Source organism: Callorhinchus milii, unplaced genomic scaffold, assembly GCF_018977255.1.
Source record: "Callorhinchus milii isolate IMCB2004 unplaced genomic scaffold, IMCB_Cmil_1.0 Scaffold5, whole genome shotgun sequence".
In the NCBI taxonomy this organism is placed as follows: domain Eukaryota; kingdom Metazoa; phylum Chordata; class Chondrichthyes; order Chimaeriformes; family Callorhinchidae; genus Callorhinchus; species Callorhinchus milii.
This window is the reverse complement of record NW_024704746.1, coordinates 48108138-48134750: the sequence shown is the minus strand read 5'-3', so window position 1 is coordinate 48134750 and position 26613 is coordinate 48108138. Positions and strand designations below refer to the sequence as shown.

At 42.7% G+C, this 26613-nt stretch overlaps 1 protein-coding gene across 1 annotated transcript in view; it reads right to left on the bottom strand.

Annotated features, from left to right (window-relative positions):
- Positions 1-15556: 15556 nt before the first annotated feature.
- Positions 15557-26613, bottom strand: part of LOC103181819 (IQ motif and SEC7 domain-containing protein 3) — a 57721-nt gene continuing 46664 nt past the window's right edge. The window contains exons 2-3 of the mRNA XM_007898530.2: positions 22060-22140; positions 15557-16416 (exon numbers count right to left, since the gene is read on the bottom strand). Coding sequence (XP_007896721.2) covers positions 16368-16416; positions 22060-22140 — 130 coding nt within the window. The 3' untranslated portion in view covers positions 15557-16367. The remainder of the gene's footprint in view (positions 16417-22059; positions 22141-26613) is intronic.

Here is a 26613-nt window from a genome sequence, read left to right as displayed (position 1 = left end):
ATTTCTGCAATGCTCCAACACTCTACTGAATTCCATCCGTATGGGTGAAAGAGCGCAGCTGTGCTCAGTCTCCATCACAAGACCCAGTTATTCTCCGACAGATGGAGAGGGGCAACTCTGGCAGCGAATCCTTTTCAGTCTTTAATCATAGCGCTCAGAGCACTGAATTGTGCCGATAACATGGGGGGCGAACGGGCAAGATGAATGCAACTGTTTCAGAAATTCATTAATTTATAGTATGCAAGTTGTTTACGGTGTGAGAGAGTAATACAGGCTGTTTACATTGCAAAGAGAGTAATGGAAGCTGTGGATAACGTGAGAGAGTAAGTGACAAGTACCTCCAACAAGACAAACTAAGAGCAGTCTAGGCAGCCCGCCATGTGGGACCAAACTCCCTGCATGCTTTCTGAGCTCGGGAATGGTGGAGGGGCACAAGAATAAATAAGATTGGGATTTATGAAAGGGAATTAATCTGACTCTTTGCTTCATTAAACGAAAGACAGATCTAACTTTACCTAAACCGTGTCACACATAGTGAGCATCAGGAAGAATAATTAGATCCAAGTAATTCAAACATAATTGAAATGTTCTAGATGTGAGAGTGAAGAAGAAACATTTGAAAATTCCTTTGGAATTCATATAGAAGTCCCTGACCCTAAGGCCTGTGTTTGCTAAATGATGTCCCAAAGCATCCTGCAGAAGAATATGAGTAATGGAGGAATAAGAAATTGAGGAAGAGATTGAGGAAGAGCTTTCTTCCTGTGCTAATTGGCTGACCACAACTTTAACTTGGATTGTGGGTGCAGATCTGTCTCCAAACCACCAGTACCCTATATCATAGCCGCTTGAGTAGACAATGATCTTAATCACAGCAATCAGATTCCCTGGACATGCCAGATTAATTCCATAGCAGTCACGAAGAACAAAATAATGCAGCAGAAGAGAAGCAATTAAGATTTAATTTCCAGTGCCAGCTCTCAGTGGGGTTCTGCTTGATTGTATGACGAGGATGAAGAGGATGCATTTGGAGTGAGGGACCCAGCTTTTGTAATGGTAATGACTTGAAGCTGCCTGCTTAGCTCTGCAATGTGAGGGGATTCAATTATTTGGTTCTGGCAAAGTTGTCTGTCTCAATGAAGATTCTGTCTCAGCACCAGCAGCAACATAAGAACATAAGCATTTACTAGGTGAAAGAAGACCATGGTCCATCTAGTTCGCCTTCCACCATCTTGGCAGTGCTTGACATGTCTTGTCCCAAACTATACACTGTATCCTGAGATATTGTTTTCTAGCAGAAATCTATCTAATTTGTTCTTGAAACAAACATTTTCTGCTTCCTCCGTCTCCCTAGGGAGCCTGTTCCATAAGTTCACTACTCCCTCACTGAAGTCGTGCTTCCACAGATTTGTTCTGAATTTACCCCCCTTCAATTGTAGGCTGCGTCCTCTCGTTCTACAAGCCAAGGCTTGGGAACCCCAGAGTGTGGATTGGGCGAATGCTGGATTCTAACCAGCTAAAATTGCATAGCTTTAAATGGCAGCATCTAATGTATATTGTGGTCAATTAGTTGTAATTTTCAAGTTCTGTCGTGTCACATAGGATTTTCCAGTGAGCATAATGTTTCTTCTAATCTGATTTCAAGCTGATATCATGTATTGGGTCTGAATGTGATGCGACAAATTCTAGAGTGGATTTAGAAATCCATCTCTAGAGGGGAACTAATTTCATACTAGTATAATTGCATGTAAACATAGTCCTGCTCTGTCTCCTTGAGGATTGGTAAGTAAGGTTTCCCTCCCCGATTACCCCAGTCCTTGTCAGACTGCACTGGCTGCCTGTCCCAGAGAGGATCGACTTCAAGATCCTCACCCTTGTCTTCAAATCCCTCCACTCCTCTGCAACCCCCCCCCCCTTACCTCTCTGACCTCCTCTCTCCTCACAACAGTGACGTTGCCTTTCCATCGCGTTGTTGTAGGTCTCCTCAGAGTTAAACTGGCTTCAAGGTGTAATGTTTGGCAACGGAATATTGCAATTGAGTCAATTCTTTCTGGTGGTCTTGTTAGTCTGGTTCCTGAGCCAGGTGACTCTGCAGTACTCCAGGGCACTGCTGATGATAGCCTAGCTCATCCACATGTCTTGGAGGGGGCAGAGAAAATCACTGGGGCCAGAGATTCTTCCCACTCAGCTCCTGGTTTCACCCAAATCAAAGCTCTAGTGGTCAGGTTGGTGCAAGCTGCCTAACAATGGGCAGCTTGCTGGACATTGCTTTAAATGGCAAGTACGCTGTTTTAGCTGGTTAAACTCCAGCGTTACCCCAGTGCACACCATGCTCTTGGGAGCCAAGCCTTGGCTCTTGCCAAACTGAACCTAATACTCTCCAGAAGTAGTTAACCAGGGTGCACCCTTCTCTCTGGGGAGGAGTGCATATTCCATTCCAGACTGGGGACTTACGATATGCACGTGGCGTTCATGGAATATCTATACATGGATATTCTTAAGCATGGTGATGGGTTCCGCAGGTGTCAGGCATCTGGCTGAACAAAAAAAATCTAAGAGCGAACTTGCTCTTCTCCTGGTCTCTCCAATCAATGTGGGTGACATTCGTGGCCCAACTCAAGCCATATGGGCTGAAATTATGGCCAGCAGTACATGTGGATACATTGTCGCTGTTGACACTAATGGAATTTTACCATTGCACTGCCAAATTGTCAAAATTGTCAGATAAATTGGTGAGCAGAGTTTCAGCTCAGTGGAGTCCATAATCTGCACCATTTTGTATCAAAAATCTAAACTCTGAGGTCCTGCACATTTTAAATGTACGCATAGTCCAATAACCTGAATGCACGAGTCACATTTTTATTTTATTTTGTCTTTCAATGCTCAGTTTGTTTATCTTTTGGCCTCACTGCACCTCAACTGTCAGAGCTGTTCTTCCCGGAAGATACTTTTTTTTAAAAAATGTAGAAATTTGGCTTCCAAAAGAATGCGGCAAAGGATTTTCCAAAATTCTGCATAATCTTGAACTGTAGGTCGATGAACTGTAAGTCAATCAATGACTGTCTCTGACTTAGACCATAGGAAATTTACAAACCTGAGAGAAGTTACTCTGCTTCATTCTCTCTCTGGGTGCGATGAATCTGTCAATGTATCCTTATAATGGGTTTAGATGCGATAACCCCCTTTACAGCTATTTCCTGTATTCAGCAGGTATATAGCATCTGATCTGAATATCTAAAAGAGGATATGTAACTTTCTTTGAGAATAACATAGGGAGACGAACAGTTCAATTTAGCATCTCTAGCAGGCATGAAATAGGGGATGAGAAATTATTCTTGCTGCTAAGTGCAGTGGCTTTGGTTACATGTGCTTGTAATGGAAAAAAAGCTGAGAGAATCTCCCCCGAAGAAGTATCTCAGTAGTAAAAATCCACTTGGATTAAATGACAATGAAGAGAGAGAGTTATAAAAAGTTTCTGCATGGGGAGCGTTATGCTGCATAGAGATTGGTTGACATACTGCATGGGTGAGTGGGTTTGTGTTCTCAAAGGACTTATGCTGCACTTTGAAGGACTATGCTGAAATGAGATATTATGCTAACTGAGAGGCCAATTCTGTATTGGGGAACTATGCTTCATGGGCTTGGGCGTTTTGCTGCACTGGGGGAGGATTCTACATTACACTGGGGAGTGAGGGTGTGCGCTAAAACTGGGGTGTGAATGGCTGATACAATCTTTGACGTCTGCCTGGTTCATTGCGCAGGGAGTTCCCGTCCTTGACACCAATCTCAGTTAGTGATCAGCCCCATTCTTGGCACCAGCTGAGCCAACATGCTTTGCCCGATAGGGCTTCTAGTCACAGAGAGAAGACAGGCGACTGTGCCCTGATGGGATTTGATGTAAAATAGTCATGTGGGCTACTGTCAGCACCTGGATTCATCACTTGGTGCGATAAACATGAAGGAGAAAGAGAGATAGCAAGGGAGTATAGAGAGGAATAGACAGAGAAAATGAGCAATATACAGAGAAAGAGTGATAGAGAAACACAGAGATATGGAGAATACAGAGCAAGAGAAAAAAAAGGCATTTTAGCATTTATTTCTCATTGCTTAGTATTGAGTTTACTGTTCTCCTATATTCTAGATATAGCCTACACACTAGTTAGTGAAATAACCTGCTTTTACAATTTTAACTTCTGCTACTCTGAGCATAGCTACAAAACAGCAAGCACTTCATTGCACTGTGGTGTACTGCTTTCAGCAGAGTGTGATTGAATAATAATTCAATAATAACCGTTGCACACCCTTTGAGGACTGGCTTTCAGCTGAATATGTAAACTCCTTAGCAGTCAACTGTGGTCACTTCAGCAGTAAAACATTGCTTAAAGTGGCTTTTGATTTAGTTTAAGTGGGAAGGAGAAGCTAGGGGGAATACTTTTCCATTCATATTAAAAACTATATTTAGTGTTTAATATGAATAAACAGAAACCTGGGATCAGCGGAATCACTCAACTCCAGAAAAGCTCATTACCAATTGTATATTGCTGCACACAGGCTATGTCTATGTTGCACATATGTCAAGAAAAAAGTCACCAAAGTACACGAGCACAGCTTTTGCAGGTTTATCCTCCACAAGCTTTGCTAAATCCATCCTTAATGTTGACTGAAATACTATTCACTACTTCTCCCAAAATAATATAGTTTCAAAGTGACCTCTGTACTGTATAGTTACTTTAAAAATGACCTCTGTGCTATTTAATTACTCTAACAGTGATCTCTGTATCATTTTGTTACTTTAAAAGTGACCCTGTATTGTATAGTTATTTTAAAAGCGACCTCTATACTGTATAGGTGCAAAGGACTCGAAACCTACTCTCATTGAACAATAGATCACGTTAGATGACATAGTCCACGCTCAGTGACTGATAGTCCAGCTCAGTGACTGACAGTCCAGTTCAGTGACTGATACTCCAGCTCAATGACTGATAGTCCAGCTCAATGACTGATAGTCCAGCTTAGTCACTGATAACCCATCCTCGGTGTCTGATAGCTCAGAGAATCAGACTCTCTTCACAAATGTGGTTTGATAGCGTGATTCTTTTCATGAAACTCCCTTCATAAATGTCTCACGATGGATCATCACCTCCCTTTGATATCTGAAGTAGAATTCACTATTTTATTTTGCTACCTAAACGATTTTTTTCCTTCTGTCAAATAAACTGATGAAAACACTGAGTGACAATAATGTTCACCTAATAACTATGAGTGAGGAAATGATTCCATCAAATAATTGAAACCTCCAACGTCTGAAGTAATCAGGACAGTTTCCATAGGTTTTGCCTGACTGCAGCTCAGAAGAGCAATGTGGTTGTTTTAATGTTACTGTTGAATCCTTCACTCACGCAGGGATTTGGTGTTTCCAAAGACCCAGGAAAGAATATTTTATCCCTCCATACTGCCCTATCAAGCACTCCCAGATCAGGTACAAAACCAGATCAGAGTAAAGCTCCCCTCAGACTGTCTCATTCAAGCACTCCTGGATCAGGTATGATCAAACGTTAGATCATATTACCTTTAAATAATAATAATAATCCTTGCATTTGATATTGCGCCTTATCACATCTTCGAGACGTCTCAACATACTTCACAGAATATACTGTAAAGTGAATTGACTGTCTATTTTGTGGGCGAAACGACACAGCCAATTGCGCACAACAGTGTCCCACAAACAGTCAATAAGCAAATGTCTATAAATTTCTGAGGAGTGAGTGTGGTTGTGAGAAACAGGTCATCCAGTAATGATAAACAATTCTCTTAGGTTAATTAGAAGTATGATTGCTGGCCCAATTCACATTATCAGAAGAACCTGTCCAAAAGAGAAGACCCGCTTAATGCACGAAAGGTTTTAATTTGCGATAGGCAAACAGGCCACAGTTGTCATTTTTTACTCCATCACGTATAGTTATCCAGTGCCTTGGTTTCATTAGTCATTATTAAGTGCTGATGAGATGGCCTGGAAAATCTGGAGGAGTTGTTGCGCTTCACAGTGAAATGAGTTCAATTAGAGTCATTTACTCTAGCTGCTTCAATAGTGATTTACGTTTTATTTGTGCATGATAATGCCGCTGTCAGACTCAATAACGCCTGCAGAATGAGTCCCCCATGTTGTATTAGCACGCGCTGTCTTAAAAAAATTGTCACAGAATCTGATAGTCTTTCAGCGCAGAAAAACACAGTCACTACCCTTCACAGCAATCTCCTGTGAAGAGGTTTCAGATGTTTATGGTTATATTTTAGGTTTGTCTGGATGGTGGACAAGGGTAATATTATGGTTTTTGGTACCACTTTATATCAGCTAGACTTTCCCAAGGAGACAAAACAATACAATGCAAATTTACATTTAAATAGTGCCTTTTGCATTGGGAGGACATCCAAAGGCAATAAACAAAAATAGCTTGGGGGTAGCAACCGAGTTGTGGTGGGGGGGGTGGGGTGAAGAAAGAAGACAGAAAGCGTGGCCAAAGAGGTCTCAAGTCGAGACCGACTTGAATAAGTTGAGGGTGGGATCTAAATGGGGGGAACTCCAGGATCGACAGACTGAAAGCCTATCTACCCATGGTGGAGCAGTACACCTTTAAGCTAATACCTATTCAATTCTCTTCAAATATCAAAATCCTGACACTTCTCTCATGATTATATTATTTATTCTGAATCTAGCTGGAATGGAGTTAATTATAATATGCTACACCAATCAATGCATATTAACAGGGAGATTACCATAATAATATACAGTATCACAATAGCATATTCTGTGATACCACACAATTGGTTGTACGGTGGAAAAAAATGGAATTCTAAAATATAGAATAACAATATACCAACTAAACTAAATAAACAGGTAGGAAACTTAATTGTTAATTTTTCTGTAGAGCATAAATAATAGGTATTTGCATATTAATAAATCCCCTACTAGCAAATATAATTAAGTACTTTCATTTTTTTTGAATGGAATGACTTTAAACATATGTAGATTCAGTCCTGAAAAATGCCCGAACATGTATTTTTATAGATGTCATTTTGTCACATCAAAAAGTAATAATAGATTTTTTTTTGAAAATGAGACAACAGCTCCTGAGAGCACATTTAAGAATTTTCCATAAATCAGCACAATCAAAATTTGAAGATAATGGGCTTAAGGCCAAGAGCATGAGAAATTTCAGGGCTATGTTTCCTCCTATTTTAGAAGGAAAAGAAGAAGATTGGGTTTGTTATATTTGGAAAAGAGACTTTCAGGGATCGATAATACAGACTGCACAGGCAAACTGGTTGTGACAATGAAGAGCTACCAGGAGATACAAGTTAAAGTCAAGATGTTAGCAGAAAGGAATATTGTCACATAAAGACTTGTGGAACACATTACTGGACAAGGTCATTGAAGCACCGAGAATAAATAAATTCAGGAGGCAACTGGGTATGTATTTACACAATAAAAGGATTGGAAACTATGGTGAGAAAGCAAATACTTTAGTTAGAAATTGAGATAACTCAAAAAGGGGCAGGCTTGTGGGTTCTGACGACCTTTACTGCTTCCTAAAAAAACTCTGATATTATGATTAAGCATTTGTTACATACAGGCTTGACTACCCCACTTTCTGCTTCTCAGCTTCCCGAACTCTTCCCTCCACAAGCTGCTGATCATTCAGAACTCTGCATCTTGTGTCGTCTCTCACTCCAGGCTCCGTGACCCTAGCACCCCCACACTCGCCCGGCTCCACTGGCTCCCCATTCCCCAGAGGATAGAATCAAAATCTTTGTCCTCGCCTTAAAAGCCCTCGATGGCCTTGCTCCTTCCTACCTCTGTGACCAGCTAACACCGAATTAACCTGTCCACTCTCTCCACGCAGCCTGCCCCACCAACAGCGGTCAGGCCTTCAGCCGTTCTGCCCCAACCATTTGGAACTCCATCTACTTTGCCTTGCTCCCTCCCTTGCCTTCTTCAAGGCAAGTCTCAAGACCCTCCCCTTTGACCTCGCCTTCGGTCACACTCCAACCCATACCCTCCCTGCCCCTCCAGACGCAACTCCGTGCTCAGGTCCAAACCCCTGACTGTCCAGGGCCTCGGGACATCCTCATAACGTGAAAGGCACTCTATAAATGTAATTTGTTGTTGTATTTAGGATTAACCTGACAAAAATCTGGGCAACAATGCATTGCAATATATTTAGTTATTTAATTTTTCTCTTTCTTCTCTTCTTCTCAAGTCTCCTTAATCCATTAATATCTCACCAGCTAACAGGAGCAGTTAGGCATCTCAGATCTCAGGCTCTGCTTTTCTTGTTCTTTAACCATCCATTGGAGTTACTTGAACAGACAAGGAGATGTTCCCCATGTGCCACAACTAAGACCAAGCATTTCTGTGGGGAAAACGCTATTGCAGCAATAATGAACCTTTCACCATCAGTAACAAGATGCACACATATTAGGGAATTAAATAGCAGAGTGATAGCAGCACCAAGACAAGCTGTCAAGAACAGTCAACCAATTGAACTTAATGAGACATCACCAAGGCAGCTTTGTGTTAATTTTTGAAAGCTAATCCTTATAATACTTTAAGATACAAATCCAGAGGTCTTGAAGTATATTTCAACATATTGTTTAACACAACCTTCTGAAAGGCACCTCTTTTGCTGATTTTGTCAGGGCCATGCAGACAAATGGCAGTAGTTCTGCACTGAAGCTTATACTTCAACATTTGGCAACTCCACATGCAAACATCCTGTATTGAAGTATTAATGGAAAACAAGCCAACAGGAGCCATTACATCCTCAAACAGGAAGATGGATAATGATAAAATGTTGAAACTCTCATGATATTGGGATCTATTTTTACACTGATACCCATTGTCTCTAGCCTTCTGCATGTCCCTCGTACCCTCTGTTTCACCACTTGAACAGGACCAGTGGAGTCCTGTAGCTCAGTGGTTAGAGGACTTGCCTCACAAGCGGTCACCTCCCCCTGGCTTGGCATTGCGCTCCGTCACTGTCAAGCGCTCTGGGACGCTATCCTCCATGAGAGGCGCTATATAAACACAAGTCCTTTATTGTAGGAAATTTTGCAAATGAAAATAAAGTTATGTAGGATGAGTGGACTATCACTGATATAGGTACACAAATAGTTGCACTATATCATATGCCCAGAATCTACTTGATATATCTGTTTGGAAAAAAGTTTCTCTGGATCTTTGAAGGATAAGCCAAACATCAGAAGGGCAGAGGGAGTTTAGTAATTCATTCAGGTAACAGTATGTTTAGAAACATAATTAGTCCAAAACATTATGTAAATGAAAGCATCAATATGCATGGGCAAGCCACATTTGAATATCTACAGAGTGTATCCTGATTTCATTTCCTGCGTGTTTGAAGGTATTCCTTGCTGGTGTTTGGAAGATCAATTGCTCACAGCTGTTTAAATAAGAATAATCAGAACGCATTTTCATTTCATTAACTTTTACAAGATTTAATTTTAATTCCAGGCAAACTTTTTTCAAGGTCACACATTCTGCATTACTTTAATGACAATTTAATTCATTTTTGCAAAAAAAAAGGCGAACAAGTTTGATTGTGTGAATTAAAATGTTTTATAGAATCTATGTAGAATTTGTGCACCAGCCTGGCTCTCTTGGTAGTACTCTCACCTCAGAGTCAGAAGGTTTAGGGTTCAAGCCCCACATCAGGACTTGGAACTCATCTATACTAATAAAATGACAATGTATGTGTGTGTAACAACCAAGATCTCAATAACCGATTGACATAGAGACATGATTTATACCTTATCGGAAACTTCTTACAACTGGGAGTGTCCTGGGCATATTAGTTTTTTGGGATCTCATATTGTTGATGAACTGTGACCTAAACAAGTTCATCACCTGTATGCAAGTTTTGCATTTTGCGGTGCAGTTACACCTGGTGGCCACGCCAACTCACAGTGGCACTGTGGAAGTGTGGATCACAGAGCACGTACACACACAGCCCGCACGCACTCAGATGAAGCCTGGCAGTGGTGAGGTGGAAGTTTCCTCGAGCGGAGTTGATGCCAGCCGTTTGGCTGCTTTTCCTTCTGCTCCTGGGCGGCCCCGGGCTGGGCGGCACCATGTTGGAGTTGGGTCAGTGGCGCATGGCAGTTTGCTCAGTGAGGCCACTGGGTTTCCGGGTTCCTCCACGCTGCAACCTAGCAATGACGAGCTGGAGAGAGTAAAGCCTGGGGCTCAAGTTGGGGTTTAGCCCTTCCCCACTGAAATTTAACCCCTCCCCCCTTATATATACAATTTGATATAATACTAATCTATCTATATTAATAATGATGAAATGTCTGTCTGTGTGTCTGTCTCTGTGTCAATCTACATTCCATATTGGATCCTTTGGTTGCAAGCAAAGCTGCAACAGGTGGGTACAGCTAGAATATTCTATGCTGACACTCCAGTGCTGGGGTTATACTGCATTTTTGGAGGAGACATTAAACCAAGCCCCCATTTCACTGTTCAGGTGGTTATTAAAGATCCCATGGCATTATTTGAAAGTTGAAGGGAGTTTATCCTCGCTATCCTGGCCAACAATCCCCAAAATAAAATTGATCATTCACATGATGCTGCTTGTGGGATGTTGCTGTGCACAAATTGGATGTCGTGTTCGCACAAAAAATATACAATCACTCCACTTTAGACTAAATCTTGTGAAGCACTTTAGAATGGCCTCCGGAAGTGAAATTAATATGTTATTAATATTGTAGTGCAATAACTCCAGCTGTTAAGCTACTGAACACCAGGCAGAAAATTGTGAGTGTGTGCATGAATGTCAAGGCTCTAATCTATCCAACGTATTTGCCTCAATTGGGTAAATCCCAAGATTTATCCCTCTCCAATACATGGGTTGCAGTTGAATATGTTCCAAGGTTTCTGTCCCTTCTGCACACCCAGTTTAGTGTATAAAAAAATCACTTGGATACATTGAGAATGCAGTACAGCAAAACACATAGTTTGTATTAGGTTGTGAGTATTGTTTAGAATTCGAAGAGTTAAACCTGCAAAATGTTTTTGAAGAATAGGCAAAGACTGAAAAAAATCAAACTATATTTAGGCTTGTATCTCGCTTAGCATTTGGTCCACAAAAAGAATTTGACGGGGTGTAGTTTGAATAAAATAGATGCAATTGAAGGAGAAAAAGCACAGCACAAATTGCTTCCTAAGCATCAGTTTGATAAGAAACAATTGCAATCTTCAATTCTCACTGCACAGAATGCAGTGGGTGCAATATCAAGGGCAACAGTTAAAGTTTTTATAAATACACTAAGAGAAAAAGAGTGGTAAAGGGGACTGTGGGCCCATTAAAGACATATGTGGGTGAAACTATAATGGATAATAAGGAAATGGCAGGCTTGTCAAATGAATACTTTGTTCCTATTTTCACAGTAGAGGAAGAGGATAAAAAAAACAGCAGTACAGGAAAACCTAAAAATAAGCCAGAGGAGTATTAAATACAATACAAAGAAGAGGAGGGTCTTGAGACGTGCCTTGAAGGAGGCAAGGGAGGGAGTGAGGCGAAGCGAATGAGGGATGGAGTTCTAAAAGGTGGGGGCAGAGAGGTTGAAGGCTCGACCGCCGATGATGGGGGAGGACGTGGAGCAGGCCAGAGCCTGCTGAGTGGAGGTAGCGGACAGGACGATATAGTGTTAGCAGGTGTCAGCTTTTCCCCCTACATGGAAATGACTTGGATGAAGAGAGTTTTACATCCAAAGTTAGGAGGCACAGTAAATTGAGTAGACGGTAGTAGCAAGTTACAAAGGGATTTAAACAGATTAAGTAAGTGAGCAAAACTGTGGCAGATGGAATTCAATGTGAGGAAGTGTGAGATCGTCCACTATGGATCCAAAAATAGAAAAACAGAATATTTTCTAAATGATGAGAAACTGAGAACTGTGAAAGAGCAAAGGGATTTGGGTATCCACGTATACAAATCACTAAAAACAAGCTCACGGGTACAAAAAGTTAATAAAAAAGCTGATGGGATGTTGGCCTTTATCTCAAGGGGGATGGAATGTAAAGGAGAGGAATGGTGTGCAAAATCAGGGTATCATATTGCTGCAGCCAGTGGTATATGTGTGTGTGTATGGGGTGGAGGGTGCTCTTCTGATATTGGGGCTGTTACATTAACCAATATAGAAGGAGCTTCACTCTGATTCTTACCTGTTTTGTGTTTGACCTTAGTGTGTTTGATGGAAAAGTGTAACAGGAGTGTGATTGCATCTTCCTGTGCTTGACCTGGGAGTGTTTGATCAGACATTGGCAACAAGAGTGTTAACAAGACTGCATCTATCCTGTGCCGTGCTGGGAGTGCTTCGAGACGCCAGAAATGGGAACCTTTTTTTCAAAAAAAAGAAGAGATGCGAGTTTGGAGATCCCTTTGGTGTTTACATTGTACCAGCCCTGCACACATGGCAGAATCAAACCTAGCATTGAAGGGACACAGATCTATCCATGTACAAGGTTTACACTCATGGGCAATCTCTCTGGCTCTAATGTAGCATGGATATTTAGGGAGTAAGGGAAAAGATGAATGCAAAAATAGGGGCACAGACAATGACAAAGAGATAGATACCACGACTGACACAAAGGGATAAAGATAGATTAAAAGCCCAAGCAGAGAGAGAGAGAAACAGAGACAAAGAACTAAAAAGCTGCAGAGCTGCAGGGACAGAGAGAAAGAGAGAGAGGGAGAGAGACGGTAGCAGATAAGAACATGACGTCAGTTAAAGTTATACACAGAGCGACAGAGATAGAAGATAGATGGAAGGACAGAACAGAGAGGAAATGTGCTGAAATATAAAGAAATGGTATATTCTGTAACAATTTCATCTGGCACCTGAAATGTAAAAACATCTGACCATTAATTAGAGTTAAAATATCCAAATCATCAGAACCAATCAGCCGTCTACCTGAATGACACATATCTAAAAGAGTGACTTTGTGCTACCAGGTTAAGGTGTTACAGGATATGTTGAAATGTGTGCTCAGCATCACACCGAGTCTGTTGCAGAGACTCGGGTAATTTGAGCTGGGCTTCAATCACCTAGGATTGTTTGCGCTAAAGTCTACACGTGTTCTGCCGCATGACAGCTGCTAAAATAATTTTTCTATGGAATCACCGTGCTGCATATTAATTGAGAAAGACCGCAGCAGGTTACAGTGAATTAAGGTAATCCCCTTTCACCCTTCTGTCCTGTAGTCAGTGTCCTCAACAATTATCCACAAATTGCCCAGAGCCATATCAGAAAATCCTCAGAATTTGTTAATAGCTTGTTCGTAAAAGGTTAGGCTAAGAAATGTCAGCTCATTTCATGGGCAAAAATTTATATTTCTGTAAGGTCAACAGTTAAATAGACTTTGTAATTTTTTATTGTATGTGTGTTTTATCCCTACATCTGCAACCTGCTAACTCCATACCGACCCATCCGCTCCCTCCGCTCAACAGACTCCAGCCTGCTCCATGTCCTCTGCTCTGCCCACCTCACCATTGGCGGTTGAGCCTTCAGCCTTTCTGCCCCCACCCTTTGCAACTCCATTCCACAGTCCCTGTCCCTTCGTGCCTTTTCTTGCCTCTTTCAAGGCCTATCTCAAGACCTTTCTCTTCAACTGTGCCTTCGGTCACCCTCCTACCATTACCCTCCCTGTCCTCCATACCCCTGATCGCAACCCCCTGCTTTGGGTCCAAATCCTTGAATGTCCAGCATCTTGAGACATCCTCCTGACATGAAAGTGCGTTTTAAGCGTAGTTTACTGCTGTTGTTTACCACAGAACAATTTACCTGGTCATGTGAGTTTCAAATCACTCAGGAGTGGGGAGCAAATGAACTAAATTAATCAATTCTACTCCCTGTATTTTTATTGAAAGATTGGGCTATTTAATGTTAAAGGAAGACTGTGCATGCTTCTGAGAGCTCAGACCAGCAAGGTGTAATTCTATCTTATGCCGAGTTAGCTAATCTCAGTGAGTGTGGTTGTAGGGGTATGAAAATTGGCCTCAGTGTCCCTCGGATACAAAGGATAAAATAAAGATATAGATGATGCCTGCTTATCTTCAACTTGGAGTTCACATTCTCACTACCAATTTATTGGTCAACCGACACATGCGGAAACTCATTACTATGTTTAAGCGTATCCAAACCAAGCCGAGATTTCCATGTATCCCACTTACACATGGAAATCCAAGAGATAGATTGTTGGAATGGAAAGCATACTCTCTCCCTGGAGGGACACATTCTACTTACCTAATTCTGGAAAGTACTAGGGACAGGTTGGCAAGACCAGGGGCTTGGGGACCCAGAGGGTGCGTTGGGGTACTGCTGGAGTCTATACTCAGCCATCAGGCGAAACCTTGGGCAAGTTTCCTTACTCTACACGCCTAATAATAATCCCTCCAAAACAAAAAACAATAATAAATTGGTCATTTTCAATCCACGACTGTTTGCTGCCGCATTTTGCCAACAAATATATGGTCAATTCACTTTACAGTATATTCTGTGAAGCTCTTTGAGACATCTAAAGATATGAAAAGCGCTATATCAAATGCAAGGATTATTATTATTATTATCTCCAGCACTAATGCTTCTCCAACACTCAGCCATTTCACCCACTAAATATATAGTCAATTCACTTTACAGTATATTCTGTGAAGTGCTAGAAATGTCTTGAATACATGATAGACACTATATCAAATGCAAGCTTCTCTAGCACTAAAGCTTCTCTAACACTAAGCCAACTCCAGTACTAAAGCTTCTGCAGCACCAAGCCATCTCCAGCACTCAACCAACTCCAGCACTCAACCATCTCCAGCACTAAAGCTTCTCTAGCCCTCAGTCATTTCGCCCACTAAATACACAGTCAATTCACTTTACAGCATATTCAGTGAAGTGCTAGAGATGTCTTGAATACATGATAGACACTACATCAAAAGCAAGGAATATTATTATCTCCAACACTCAGCCATCTCCAATATTAAAGCTTCTCCAATACTCAGCCATGTCCAGCATTAAAACTTTTCCTGCACTAAAGCTTCTCCAGCACTAAAGCTTCCCAGCACTCAGCCATCCCCAGCACTAAACCATCTCCAGCACAAAACCTTCTCCAGCTCTAACATTTCTCTAGCCCTAAACCTTCTATAGCCCTAAACCTTCTCTAGCCCTAAAGCTTCTCCAGCACTGAAGCTTCTCCATCACTGAAGCTTCTCCAGCACTCAGCCATCTCCAGTGGTCGACCACCTTCAATTCTCAGCCTAGTAATAACAAGCACGGCTGGGAGCACCAAAGCAGAGTTGGGAAAGTTGCATTGTATATATAATCCCCCCCACCCCACCACTACCATTAAATTTCAATTTGTAATCAATCCCAGGCATCCAACAGTCTATATGTAATGTATTTGCCTACATATAAACAGTTGCTTCACTTGACTGCAATTACTTATTAAGCCTTTCTGAGATGTTTTGATATGATCAGGAGCTATAAAAGTGCCGGTTATTTTTTCCATCTACTAAGAGTTAAGAATGTAAGACTGAAATTCAGGCCCAATTACTAAACGTGGAGCTTCATTCTCATACTTTATGATCATATCATAAACATTACAATTGAATTATACAGAATAAATGATGACAGGGATTCCACAACATGCCTGAAGAGTTTAAATGGCATCGTAAAGTAGCCTATCTGTTCAGTCCTGATTTATATAGTACCTAGGCAACAGCCCTCTTAAATTTCTTACTATAGTTTGTATTTTCCAATCCAGATTCACTGAAAGTTTCACAAGGCAAAAAGCAACCGGAAATCAGCAGTAACAACAGTATCCCTCCCACAAGATAATTTTATAAACAGATAAATGAGTCCAACAAGGTGAGCAGGTCAATCATGAAAAGTTAAATACTCCAGTCCTGATCGATTCAAGAAGTTGCTCCATTGATGTCTTTGTGGACAGAAGAAGTGGAGGGATTAATAAGTATGGAAAGACGGTTTCAAAGTGAAAAGTAAATTTGAGAATTTCCACAAATTCTGCATAAATTTTAATTATTAAGACATCAACTTAAGGCTAAAATCATGAGAAATTTGGGGCATCAGATGTTAAACAATAGTGATAATCACAGTGGCTGTTATAGTCTGCAGTCCATTCTGTCTAAACATAATGATGCACTTGGAATAATCTTGGGATTATTTGAAATCCAATTTATTTTGAAGACGCTGAGCACAGTATCAACTTTCGGCAAGATTTTGATGGTTGTGATCCTGAGCCATACAGGCCTTGAAGGTCCCAGATTCCATCTCTGATCTGTGCTGAGTTAGATGATCCTTGGCACGGTTGGGTTGCTTCCATCAGTCCCATAGACTCTGAGTTTGGGAGAGTAGGAGAGAGTGAGGAATCAGTCAGTCAGAGTTGCCCTTTTGCAAAAATGCTGCTGTATGGATAGGATTGGGTTTGGCTGTGATGCCCTCTATGGTTGAAAAATTGGCTTAGCATTCAATGTCAAATCTCACATTTGTAGAACAACCACTTGGACACAGTACCTAATTGTATGCCTATGGAGCTGTGGTCCAATTACTGCCTTCAAGACCAAACAGGAAATAAATAGAGGACGGAAACAAAACAAAATTTATCCTACTTCAGATCTAGGACTGATTTTGCAGCTTTTGGAAATACCACACACAGCGCAGTACACTCCAGACTCTGGGGGGCAATAACACGGCCTGTCAAGAGCACTGGACTCATGCTGAGTAGAAAATGGTGTCTGTCGTTTAAATCAGTCAAGTATAGAGGGGCAATAATATTTTCATCGCTAATCACCATGTGTTCAAACACAAAATTACACAGGTAATAAGCCGCTGTGTGAGATGCCCCAGTGAATGTCTCTTTAATTACAGAGCAATCCTGCTTACTCCAAGCTGCAGGGTACAATTAGCTGTGAAGCTGCTGAGAGAGATCTGGGGAGTGGAGGATGGGGGCAGAAAGAGAGGAAGGAGGTAGTGGGATTTTGAGCTGTCTTGCATTCCAATCAAATCATCACTGGGAGAGGCTTTAATGCGGCTGATCTCTGCAGCATTCAAAGTCCAGGCAGTTTGAATTGCTTTAATGGGGGGGGGGGGGGGGGGCTGATTCAGAGAAGGTTGTTAGTGATTTCTTGTTTAAGATTTTCATTTGATCTACTCACACAACATAACCCTGACGTGATGACAACCACACAGAAAGTTCACATATTTAAAGTTTCAACTACTCCACAAATATTATGATCAATCTTTGGTTGGTAATGCATTCAGAGGTTCTAAAATATCTTTGTATTATTCTTTTTAATGCTGATTCTTCCCTTTCCTGATGTCACTCTGGAACACAGTTTCATGGGTGCCTAGTATCTCTCAACAGCTAATACTTATGCAACACTATGCAAACTCACCGGTTGTCGGCCTTCCCAACTCCTCCCTCCACAGACTGCAGATCATCTCGAACTCTGTAGTCCTCTCCCACACTAGGCTCTGCGACCCTATCACCCCCATCCTTGCCCAACTCCACTGACTTCCCATCACACAGAGGATACAGGTCAAGATCCTGGTCCTCACCTTCAAAGCCCTCCACTGTCTTACTCCCCACTACCTCTCCGACCTCCTAACCCCCTACCACCCTGTTTGCTCCCTCTGCTCAGCGGGCTCTGGCCTGCTTCACGTCCCCCGCCTTGCTCTCCCCACTATCGGCGGACAGGCCTTCCATCACTCTGCACCCACCCTTTGGAACTCCATCTTGCAGTCCCTCCGTCTCACCCCCTCCCTCGCCACCCTCAAGATCCACCTCAAGACCCTCCTCTTCAACCGTGCTTTCGATCTCCCTGCTTCCCCCCATTGCCCTCCCTCCTCCCCCACCATGACCCTCTGCTCGGGTCCGTAACTCTGTCTGGCCAGCACCTTGGGACGTCTTCCCGACGTGAAAGGCGCTTTACAAATGTAATTTTGTTGTTGTTGTTATTATGTGTGTGAGCCTGGAGTGTTGGAATCACAGCTAAGCGCATTCCTATTCCTCAATAAATCTAAACCCAAGTAGAATTTCCAGGACCTTCTTCTTGAATTGGTTCCCATGCATGTGCTCTGCTCATGTGCTGTGTATGCCCAGGCTGCTGTAGTCACATTTCTCATTGTAGCGACACTGAAAAGATAATTACAATACTGTAGTGTGGAGTTGAGTTGTACCTATTGCTGTACTTTTTTTAAAAAACAGTAGCAATGTTGAAGTCAAAAGTCTCTTCTTTTACTGTCATAATACCCAGGGTATCACTTCAACAGTACTAAACATAGTATTAGGTAAGGTATTCCAAGGTGACCTCAGGGACTTGGAACTTCATCAGCATTATTGTATATACAGACAAGGAATCAATCAATCAATCAATGCAATTAGATAGGGTCTATTGTTATCCAGCACTGAGATGGAGTCTGCTTTTACTCAGCATCGAGGTATACTATTGCCTAAAATAACTTGGACTGTAGCCACCTGCAGTATCCACAGTCTTGGATACCCAGATTGCTGGAGCTTCTTTTACAAACATATTGTCATTCAGAACAAAACACAATTCTCAACAGAAATAAAACAAGAGGAATGAGCTCATCACCTTATTAATTTAGTTCAATACAATTGCTTCAAAGCAATGATAAAATCTCTGACCTGGTTCCAAACCAAGAAATAGTAATACTTACTCTAATATGCGCTTGTCCAAAAAGTCACACCTCTTATAATGTAATTTACCAGGAAAACTGCATTGAAAGATAATTCCATTACACAGCGGAGCTGATGTATGTGTGGTGCATGTGTTGTGTAGGGGAGCATTATAACATGAGGAGAGGGTTGTAATGTGGAGTCCTGTAGCTTAGTGGTTAAAGAACTCGCCTCCAGAGGACCTGGGTTTGATTCCTGGCAGGGCAAAAAGTTGGGCAGGTTTCCTTACTCCACACGCCAATGTTTACCTAGCAGTACATAGGAACCCGGTTGTTAGTCGATTGGCAGATCACTTTTCCGGGGGTAATAATCCCTTCAAAAAAGATATTAAAAAATAGTAATAATAATATGGTCACTTAATCCATGACTGTTTGTGAGATACTGCTGAAACACTCTGAGACCCTACCCTGCGTGGAGGTCGCTATATAAGTGCAAGTTGTTGTTGTACTTGTACTCAATTGGCTACTGCATTTAGCTAAATATAGTCAAATCACTTTACAGTATATTTTGTGAAGCACTTTGAGAGGTCTCAAAGATTTGATAAGACGCTATGTCAAATGCAAGGATTATTATTATTCATTACAGCAAGGCCCAAATATACAGACGATTATCATTCGGCCCAACTGGTCCATGCCATTTACATGTTTACACTGTACATGTGCCTCCACCCCTCCTAATTCTCTCTTCTACACCCCTCTACCTATTTTCCCTCATGTATTGTATAGGAGAGCTGTACAGACTGAAAAGGGAATCACACAGGGAATACAGCAGTGCCCAGAGAAGATGTGTAGACTGAACAATGAATGACAGGTGAGTTGACGCATCCCGTCAAATTAAAAAAAAGGACTAGATTCATTTGAGAAACGACAAAGAGGTTGAACTCCAGTACAATAACTCACTTTACTGAAAAATCTTTGTGAGAAAGTGAGGCTCTTCGTTCCCTAGTGTTGTTGTGTCAGCTCAGATTTTCATTAATCCGCCCACTCCACCTCCCACTCCAAAGGCAATAGCAAACACTCGCGTCCATTTAAGCTACGGGGGATGTGATGTACGGGGTGATGGGGAGAGGCCTGGACAGCACAATGTGGACTTGCATTAAATGCACAAGAGAGCCAGACTGAAGGGACAACTTGAGGAGAATGCTGTGCTCCCAGATCAGTGGTCTGCACTGTCGTTATTGTATCGCTTTAACTCAGGGCGATCCAACATTTTGGATGCCTCGAACCGCATTCCCTATTTGAGAAAGGTCTACTAGCCGCATCTGGCATGGGCCAGTTGGCGGCCCGTGGGCCACATCCGGCCCGAGACCATTTCCAACATTCCAACCCGCTCTTTCTCCCTGGTGAACATCCTCCCAGGGCAGCAACAGGAGCCGGCGCAGAGCCTCTACTGCAGTCTGTCAGGAAGGTAAGCGCCATCTCTAACCGCCAGCTCCTGCTACAGATAGTGACTCGCACTTGGGAGCAAGAGTAGGAGAGAGAGAGAGAGAGAAGAGGCGGGAGGGAGAGAGGGGGAGGGAGAAAGAGGGGGCAGAGAGAGTGAGGGGAAGAGGAGGGGGAGAGAGAGGGGGGAGAGAGAGATGAGGAGAGCTCGGGAGATAGGGGAGAGAGAGGGGGAGGGAGGACGAAGAGGGTGAAAGAGAAGGGGAGAAGGAAGAGAAAGAGGGGGAGAGAGGACAGAGGTGGGGGGCACAGAGAGGGAGAGGACACTCTCTTTTCCTCCCTCTCAGGCACTCTCTCTCTCTTTCTCCTCTCACACGCGCACTCTCTCTCAATTTCTCTCATTCCCCTTCTCACACCTTCTCACACTCTCCCTTCCCTCTCACACTCCACCTCCCCCCTCTCAATTATTCTCTCTCTCCTCTCTCCCTCTCGCCCCTCTCTGCTCCTCTCTTTCACCCCTCCTCTTTCTCTCCCCCTCCTCTCTCTCCCCCCTCACTCTCTCCCCCCTTCTCTCTCGTCCCCCTTCTCCTCCTCCCCCCCCCCTCTCCCCCCCCTCTCTCCCCCTCCCACCCTCTCCTCTCTCTCTCTCCCCCTCCCACCCTCTCCTCTCTCTCCTCCCTCTTTCTCCCCCTCCTTTCTCAACCCCCCCCAGTCTCTCCTCTCTCTCCCCCTCCCCTCTCTCCCCCTCCCCTCTCTCCCCCTCCTCTCTCTCCCCCCACGCCCACTCCCCCCCTCCTGTCTCCCCCCCTCCTCTCTCTCCCACCTCCTCTCTCCCCCCCCCTCCTCTCTCTCCCCCAAATGTGGGTCACTATCTGCAGCTGGTGGTTAGTTGCTAAGGACGTGGTTGGTAAGAGCTTCCTGACAGACTGCAGTAAAGGCTCTGCGCTCTGCGCCCTCCCATCCGCCGGCTCCTGGGAGGACGTTCACCTGGAAGGGAGGGAGGGAGGGAGTGGAAGTCGGATGGTGGAAATGGTCGCGGGCAGCACAAGATCACCTGCCAGGCCACCTGTTTCACCACACTGCTTTAACTCTTTCATATTAGTCCAAAGGCTTTGATTTGGGTGCAGTTCCTTTTCCTGTTTCTTCCCTTGATCCTTCCGTGTCAGGGGGACCGAACCCGGGGAACCCTGTCCCTACCCTTCACCAAATGCCACTTTCAAAGTGGGACCAGTTACTGGGGGGGGGGGAAACGGGAACAGCTGGAGTTCACACTCAGTCAGATAGCCCACTATTCTAGTGGCAGGGCATTGGATTTGTGGCAGTGGCAAGGCTGCAATTGAGACCTCGGGGTCAGGAGGGCACTGGGCACACATGCACCCTAGGGTGTATTTCTGTATGGTGCTGGCCATCATATACCCAGTAATGTGCACCATCACATCCTGACTCTTAACCCTTCACATCCAGTGTGGGGTCAGGGAATGCAGGTGGCGCGCTCCTTCGTGTAGAGAGAATTTTCCATTGATGAGTGAGTTTTGCAATCCAATAACATCAACGGGATCCAAGACCAACTAAGACCCTTCCACTCCACGGAGCTAATCAAAAATTTTTTGTTTGGAAATAAAAAGTTACTGGCATGCTGCTAAATGGTCACACCATATCACGTGGTACAGTGGTATCGTGCAGCTACAGTAATGGTGGCAAGGTTGAATTAGAGTTGAATTGTCAGAACAGCCTTTGTTGACGTGAAAGGCGCTATACAAATGTAATCCTCTTGTTGTTGTTGTTTGAGGATCCCAGTCTTGCTCCAAATTCCCCGTCTTCCACTCTATGTTTTTTTTCCCCCCCTTTATCTCCTGTGAGCTGGAATAATATCTGTGACTATGAAATCTCTCCACGTACCTTGAGGAATGATTGCTGGAGGGGAGCTTCTGTTCAGCATCGGCTGCTGGGCAACAGAACTGATGTAGAACATTTTCGTTTCTGTAGAAGGAGATGAAAACAAATGGAAATCAGTCTCGTTTATGGTGTATTATTGAAACAAGAGAAACAGACTGCTGAAGGGGTGAGGGGAGCATTTTGTCGGCAAACCGTCTGATCCTTGCTGTAATGCCATGGATAAACTGGGAGCAAATGATAGGACAGTCAAAAGGAGCTTTTCTCAGTATCAATCGCGTGCTACATCTGACCAGGGGTGCTGGTTGGGGCATTGTTGAGGGACCTTTACTCTGCATCTAACCTATCCAATTTCTGATCTGGAGTGGTGTAAAGGCAGCTTTACTGTGCCCCTAACCTATGCCACATTTGATCTGGGAGGGCTAAATCGGACAGTGCACAGAGAGTTTTAATCTGTTCCTAACTGATCCTGCACCTGACCTGGGAGTATCGAATGGTGCACGGTACATAGAGTTTTATTCTACATCTAACCTATGCTAAATCTCACCTAGAAATGCTCAATGGGACAGGAAAACAGGATCAGTTTTCTCATTTACACTCAGCGGGTCAGGCAGCATCTATGCAGAGAGGAAAGTTAACTCACTTTCCTCTCTTCATAGATGCTGCCTGACCTGCTGAGTGTTCCCAGCAACTTCTGTTTTTATTTCAAATTTCCAGCTCCTGCAGTATTTTGCCTTTTTTTGTGGGATCTTCTCAGAGCCCCCAAAAAGGTGGGGTGGGGGGGCAAGAGAGAGTGAGAAAGCTTTTTAAAAAATTAAATCCTCCTCATGTCTGGTTGCCTCATTGACATTACAAAATAGTACCAACCTGGTGCCTTTGGAAAGACAAACATTTTATTTGTATGGGAAATATCCACATATTGTAAAAATAAAATTCCTTGCATGGTTAATAGTGTATATGACAAATATCTTGACTTGCTAGGCATTCAATACCAGTGCAGGACTGTCACTCAAGAATTATCTAGTCAGCTCTCGTCTGGAGATATTTTTCACAGTGTGCCGTTGGCAAGGGCATCTCCTTACAGTAGGGTACAAATTCACACCTAGTTTAGCAGCAAACCCTCTTGGGCTTTTTTCCTTTGTTTTAAGCAAATTGTTATTAAATTAACCAACCCATCTGGGGTTCGGATCTTGTGGAAGAAAACAGTAACAGAAAAAAAACTGCAATACAGTAAGGAGCCAAATAAAGAGTCTTTGCCTGCAACTTCATAGTCACTCCACTGGACAGCAATCCCTCCGGAGCCGTTGAGACATTTTGACCTTACAGGCACTTACTCAAATATAAAGATTATTTAACTGTACATTCTGTCTGCAAGGGAAACATAACTTAAAGGGGGGCAAACAAACAACATGCAGGGAGGAAGGTGCATTTCTGTGTGTTGATATTTTATGAATTAATTCCTTTGTCAAAAATGAATCATGAGATGCTGCTGCACATAAGCCTGTGGCGCTCTTGCTTTCATGTGCTAGTTGAAAGGAGCTGGACAAGGGTGGGTGTTGCAATGCAATCTGAAAATGAATACACAGCCTGTTTGAAGGGTGAAAGGTCTACAATGAAGCTGCTTTGCTTAATTGCTGCCTTCCCCTAATAACAGCCTGATTGTCAGAGGCCATCGTTCAGTTACACCGAGTTCTCATTTTCAGTATCACTTTTTTCATATTAAAAACTAAACACTGTGTAGTTGCAACCTTCCTCCTCTGGTCGAATCCACGAACACGTCACCATTTTATTCGGTCGATGGCCAGACTCTTTGGTTGAGCTAAGACATCAATCAAATACAATCCAAGCAGATCTGTGAAAATGCTGCGATTCACGCTGGCTGCTATCTGTGTTTAAAACTGGACTGTAACTCACTGGCAGAGATCCATTATACTATAAATGATCTGAACCCAGGAATCCAATATTTTATGATATGGGGATGCAGATGCAAGTCACATTTATTCCTGTAGGATCTTGTGGTTATTTATATGCTATAATCCATTTTGATTTTATTAAAGAACTTGAGGGTGCCCAGCCTAGCTTGCAACGGCTCCATTCTGTGTTATTGATGCATTTTGGCATATACATAGAAGGATTAATGGCTGCGATACAATCAGTGCAAGTCCACTTGTAGTCAACAGTGCATTGTAAGTGATAATTCAGGATGCTGTATTATTTTAAAATTCCATTCACCAGTTCTTTCAGCTCTACAAGTCATTTCAAAGGGGTTCGGAAATTGCAATGTTACTTAGCAACCTGTTTACACAGTGCCCAGTCCGCTATCCCCTCGTCAGTCCGCGGTACTGAGGACTCAGCTGTGGATCATTTACTGTGTGAAATGCATGCTTAAGGTAAGCCTGTTTGCAGATAAGCTTCAACGCTGATAGACGCTGAATGACTTTGCCAAGAAATGTTATGTTTGGAGTAAGATTTCTCTGAACTTGCATTAAAAATAGCCAACTTGTAAATCTGCAGGTTACAGACAATTTAATCTTTCATTCAGCAACTCAGCCTGACCTCACATGTCCTAAATTATTTTAAAGAGAACTCTGCTACTCAAATCCCTTTTCAAGCAGGGGTCCCATTACTTAAATCTTTAGGGTTTGAATAAAACTAAATAAAATAGTTACCAGAAATTCTCAGCAACTTGAACATCCCTTTTCAGGTGCACACGTGTTTACTTGTTTAAACTGTGAGCATTGATCAAATCATTGGAGATGCTGGTGTGGACAAGTGTTCGAGCCTGACTTAGCAGAACTTGAGTTCTTAACCCTGGGTGCTTTAGCTGTCATGTCATTTTAACTGCATGAACTCATGCAATGCCTTCACTCCTCATTTCATGTTTTCAAGCTTGTATGATGCCATAGATTTATGTGACCGATCAAAGCAAATCAGATAAATTAACAGAGATGGAAAGAAAAACAAACGATGTTAGCGTTCATCAACACTCTTTGTAAACGTTTCATTTTGTACAATGTGCTTACTTAGGTAGGATTCCCTCATATAGATTTTACACAGAGCAAGAGGACTTTTAAAATAAAGTGCTGACTCCCAGCAGCATTCATTCGCTGATGCATTAGATTCAAAACCTGCCACATATGGAATATGGTCACATTTTGCCTGCTTGCCTTAGGAATTCTGTGTAGAGGTCAGCACGATGTTAGCTGGTTCTGTTGAAATAGTTTGATGCTGCAATGGGAAGATTGTAGGGTGGGCAATCTGGAAGAAGACATTAAATGCGCAGAAAGATCTTCTGCAACCAAATCTCTCTTCTGAGCTTTTGAGTTATCTTGACAACATCTTACTGTGTTGGTGAGTGGAAATGGGTTTGATTCATTGCAACTGTGTGTAATGGTTGTAATTGGGAAGGAAAAGCAACTGCATTAAAACCAACAAAGACAGTGCAAATATTGTAAAACCCTGCTCAGTGTTTGTTCAGCAAGGTTAAAGTCAAAACAACAACACCACCTTGCATTTACATCGTCCTTCGAGTGAGATGTTAAACCGAGGATCCGTCTCTCTGTTCAGGTGGATGTTAAAGATCTCTTGGCACTATTCAAAAAGGGAAGGGAGTTTCTCCAGGTGTCCTGACCACTGACCAACAATCCCCTAAATAAAATTGGACACTCACTCCGTGGTGGTTTGTGGGACATTACAGTGCACAACTGGCTGCCGCTTTTCGCCCACAAAATACATAGTCAATTCAGTATATCCTGTGAAGGATTTTGAGATATCTAGATGTCATGATCAAGCGCTACATCAAGTGGAAGGATTAATATTATTAATGGCTCCCTTCACACAGGGTTTCAACACTGTTAATATTGCAGGTGTTTGAAGTTCATTTAATTTAATGCTCCCAGAAGAAGCACATAAACTTTCACCCACAAAATATACAGTCAATTCACTTTACAGTATATTCTGTGAAGCTCTTTGAGATGTCACAAAGATGTGATAAGATGCTATATCAAATTTAAGGATTATTATCAACTGCTTTATAATGATTGCAAATTATTTTTTGGATCAGGCTGAGGGTCAACAGTCTGGGTAATGTGTTTCCATATGGTTCAGCGAGTTTATTCAGCAAATAGTTCAGGTTCCAGCTTTGATCCACTGTGAGTGCTGAGTTAGTTGATTCCTGGTCAGTGATGAGTTAGTTGATCTCAGCCAATTTGGTCTCCATGATTAGTCTTAACAACTTGGGTTAGAGAGGCTTAGTGGCCATGATGACTTAGGGAGGGGAAAATCAGTTGGAGTTTTATTATCCAGAGAGATGAGGAAGGTGTGTAGTTTATGTGGACACCGGGTGTGTATAGAACCAGATTCAACCTTGGTGTCCCTTATTATGATTGAATATATGCTGATACTCACTATCGAGGCTCGCACATGAATAATGACCAATTGGATGTGGTATAGGTACTCCAAAGGGTCCATACACTGCAGCATTAAAATCTTCAGCAAGGGTTGAAAAGCGAGAAAAATAAGACTGCTGTAAGCACAAGTCTGTTCTAACTGACTACATTG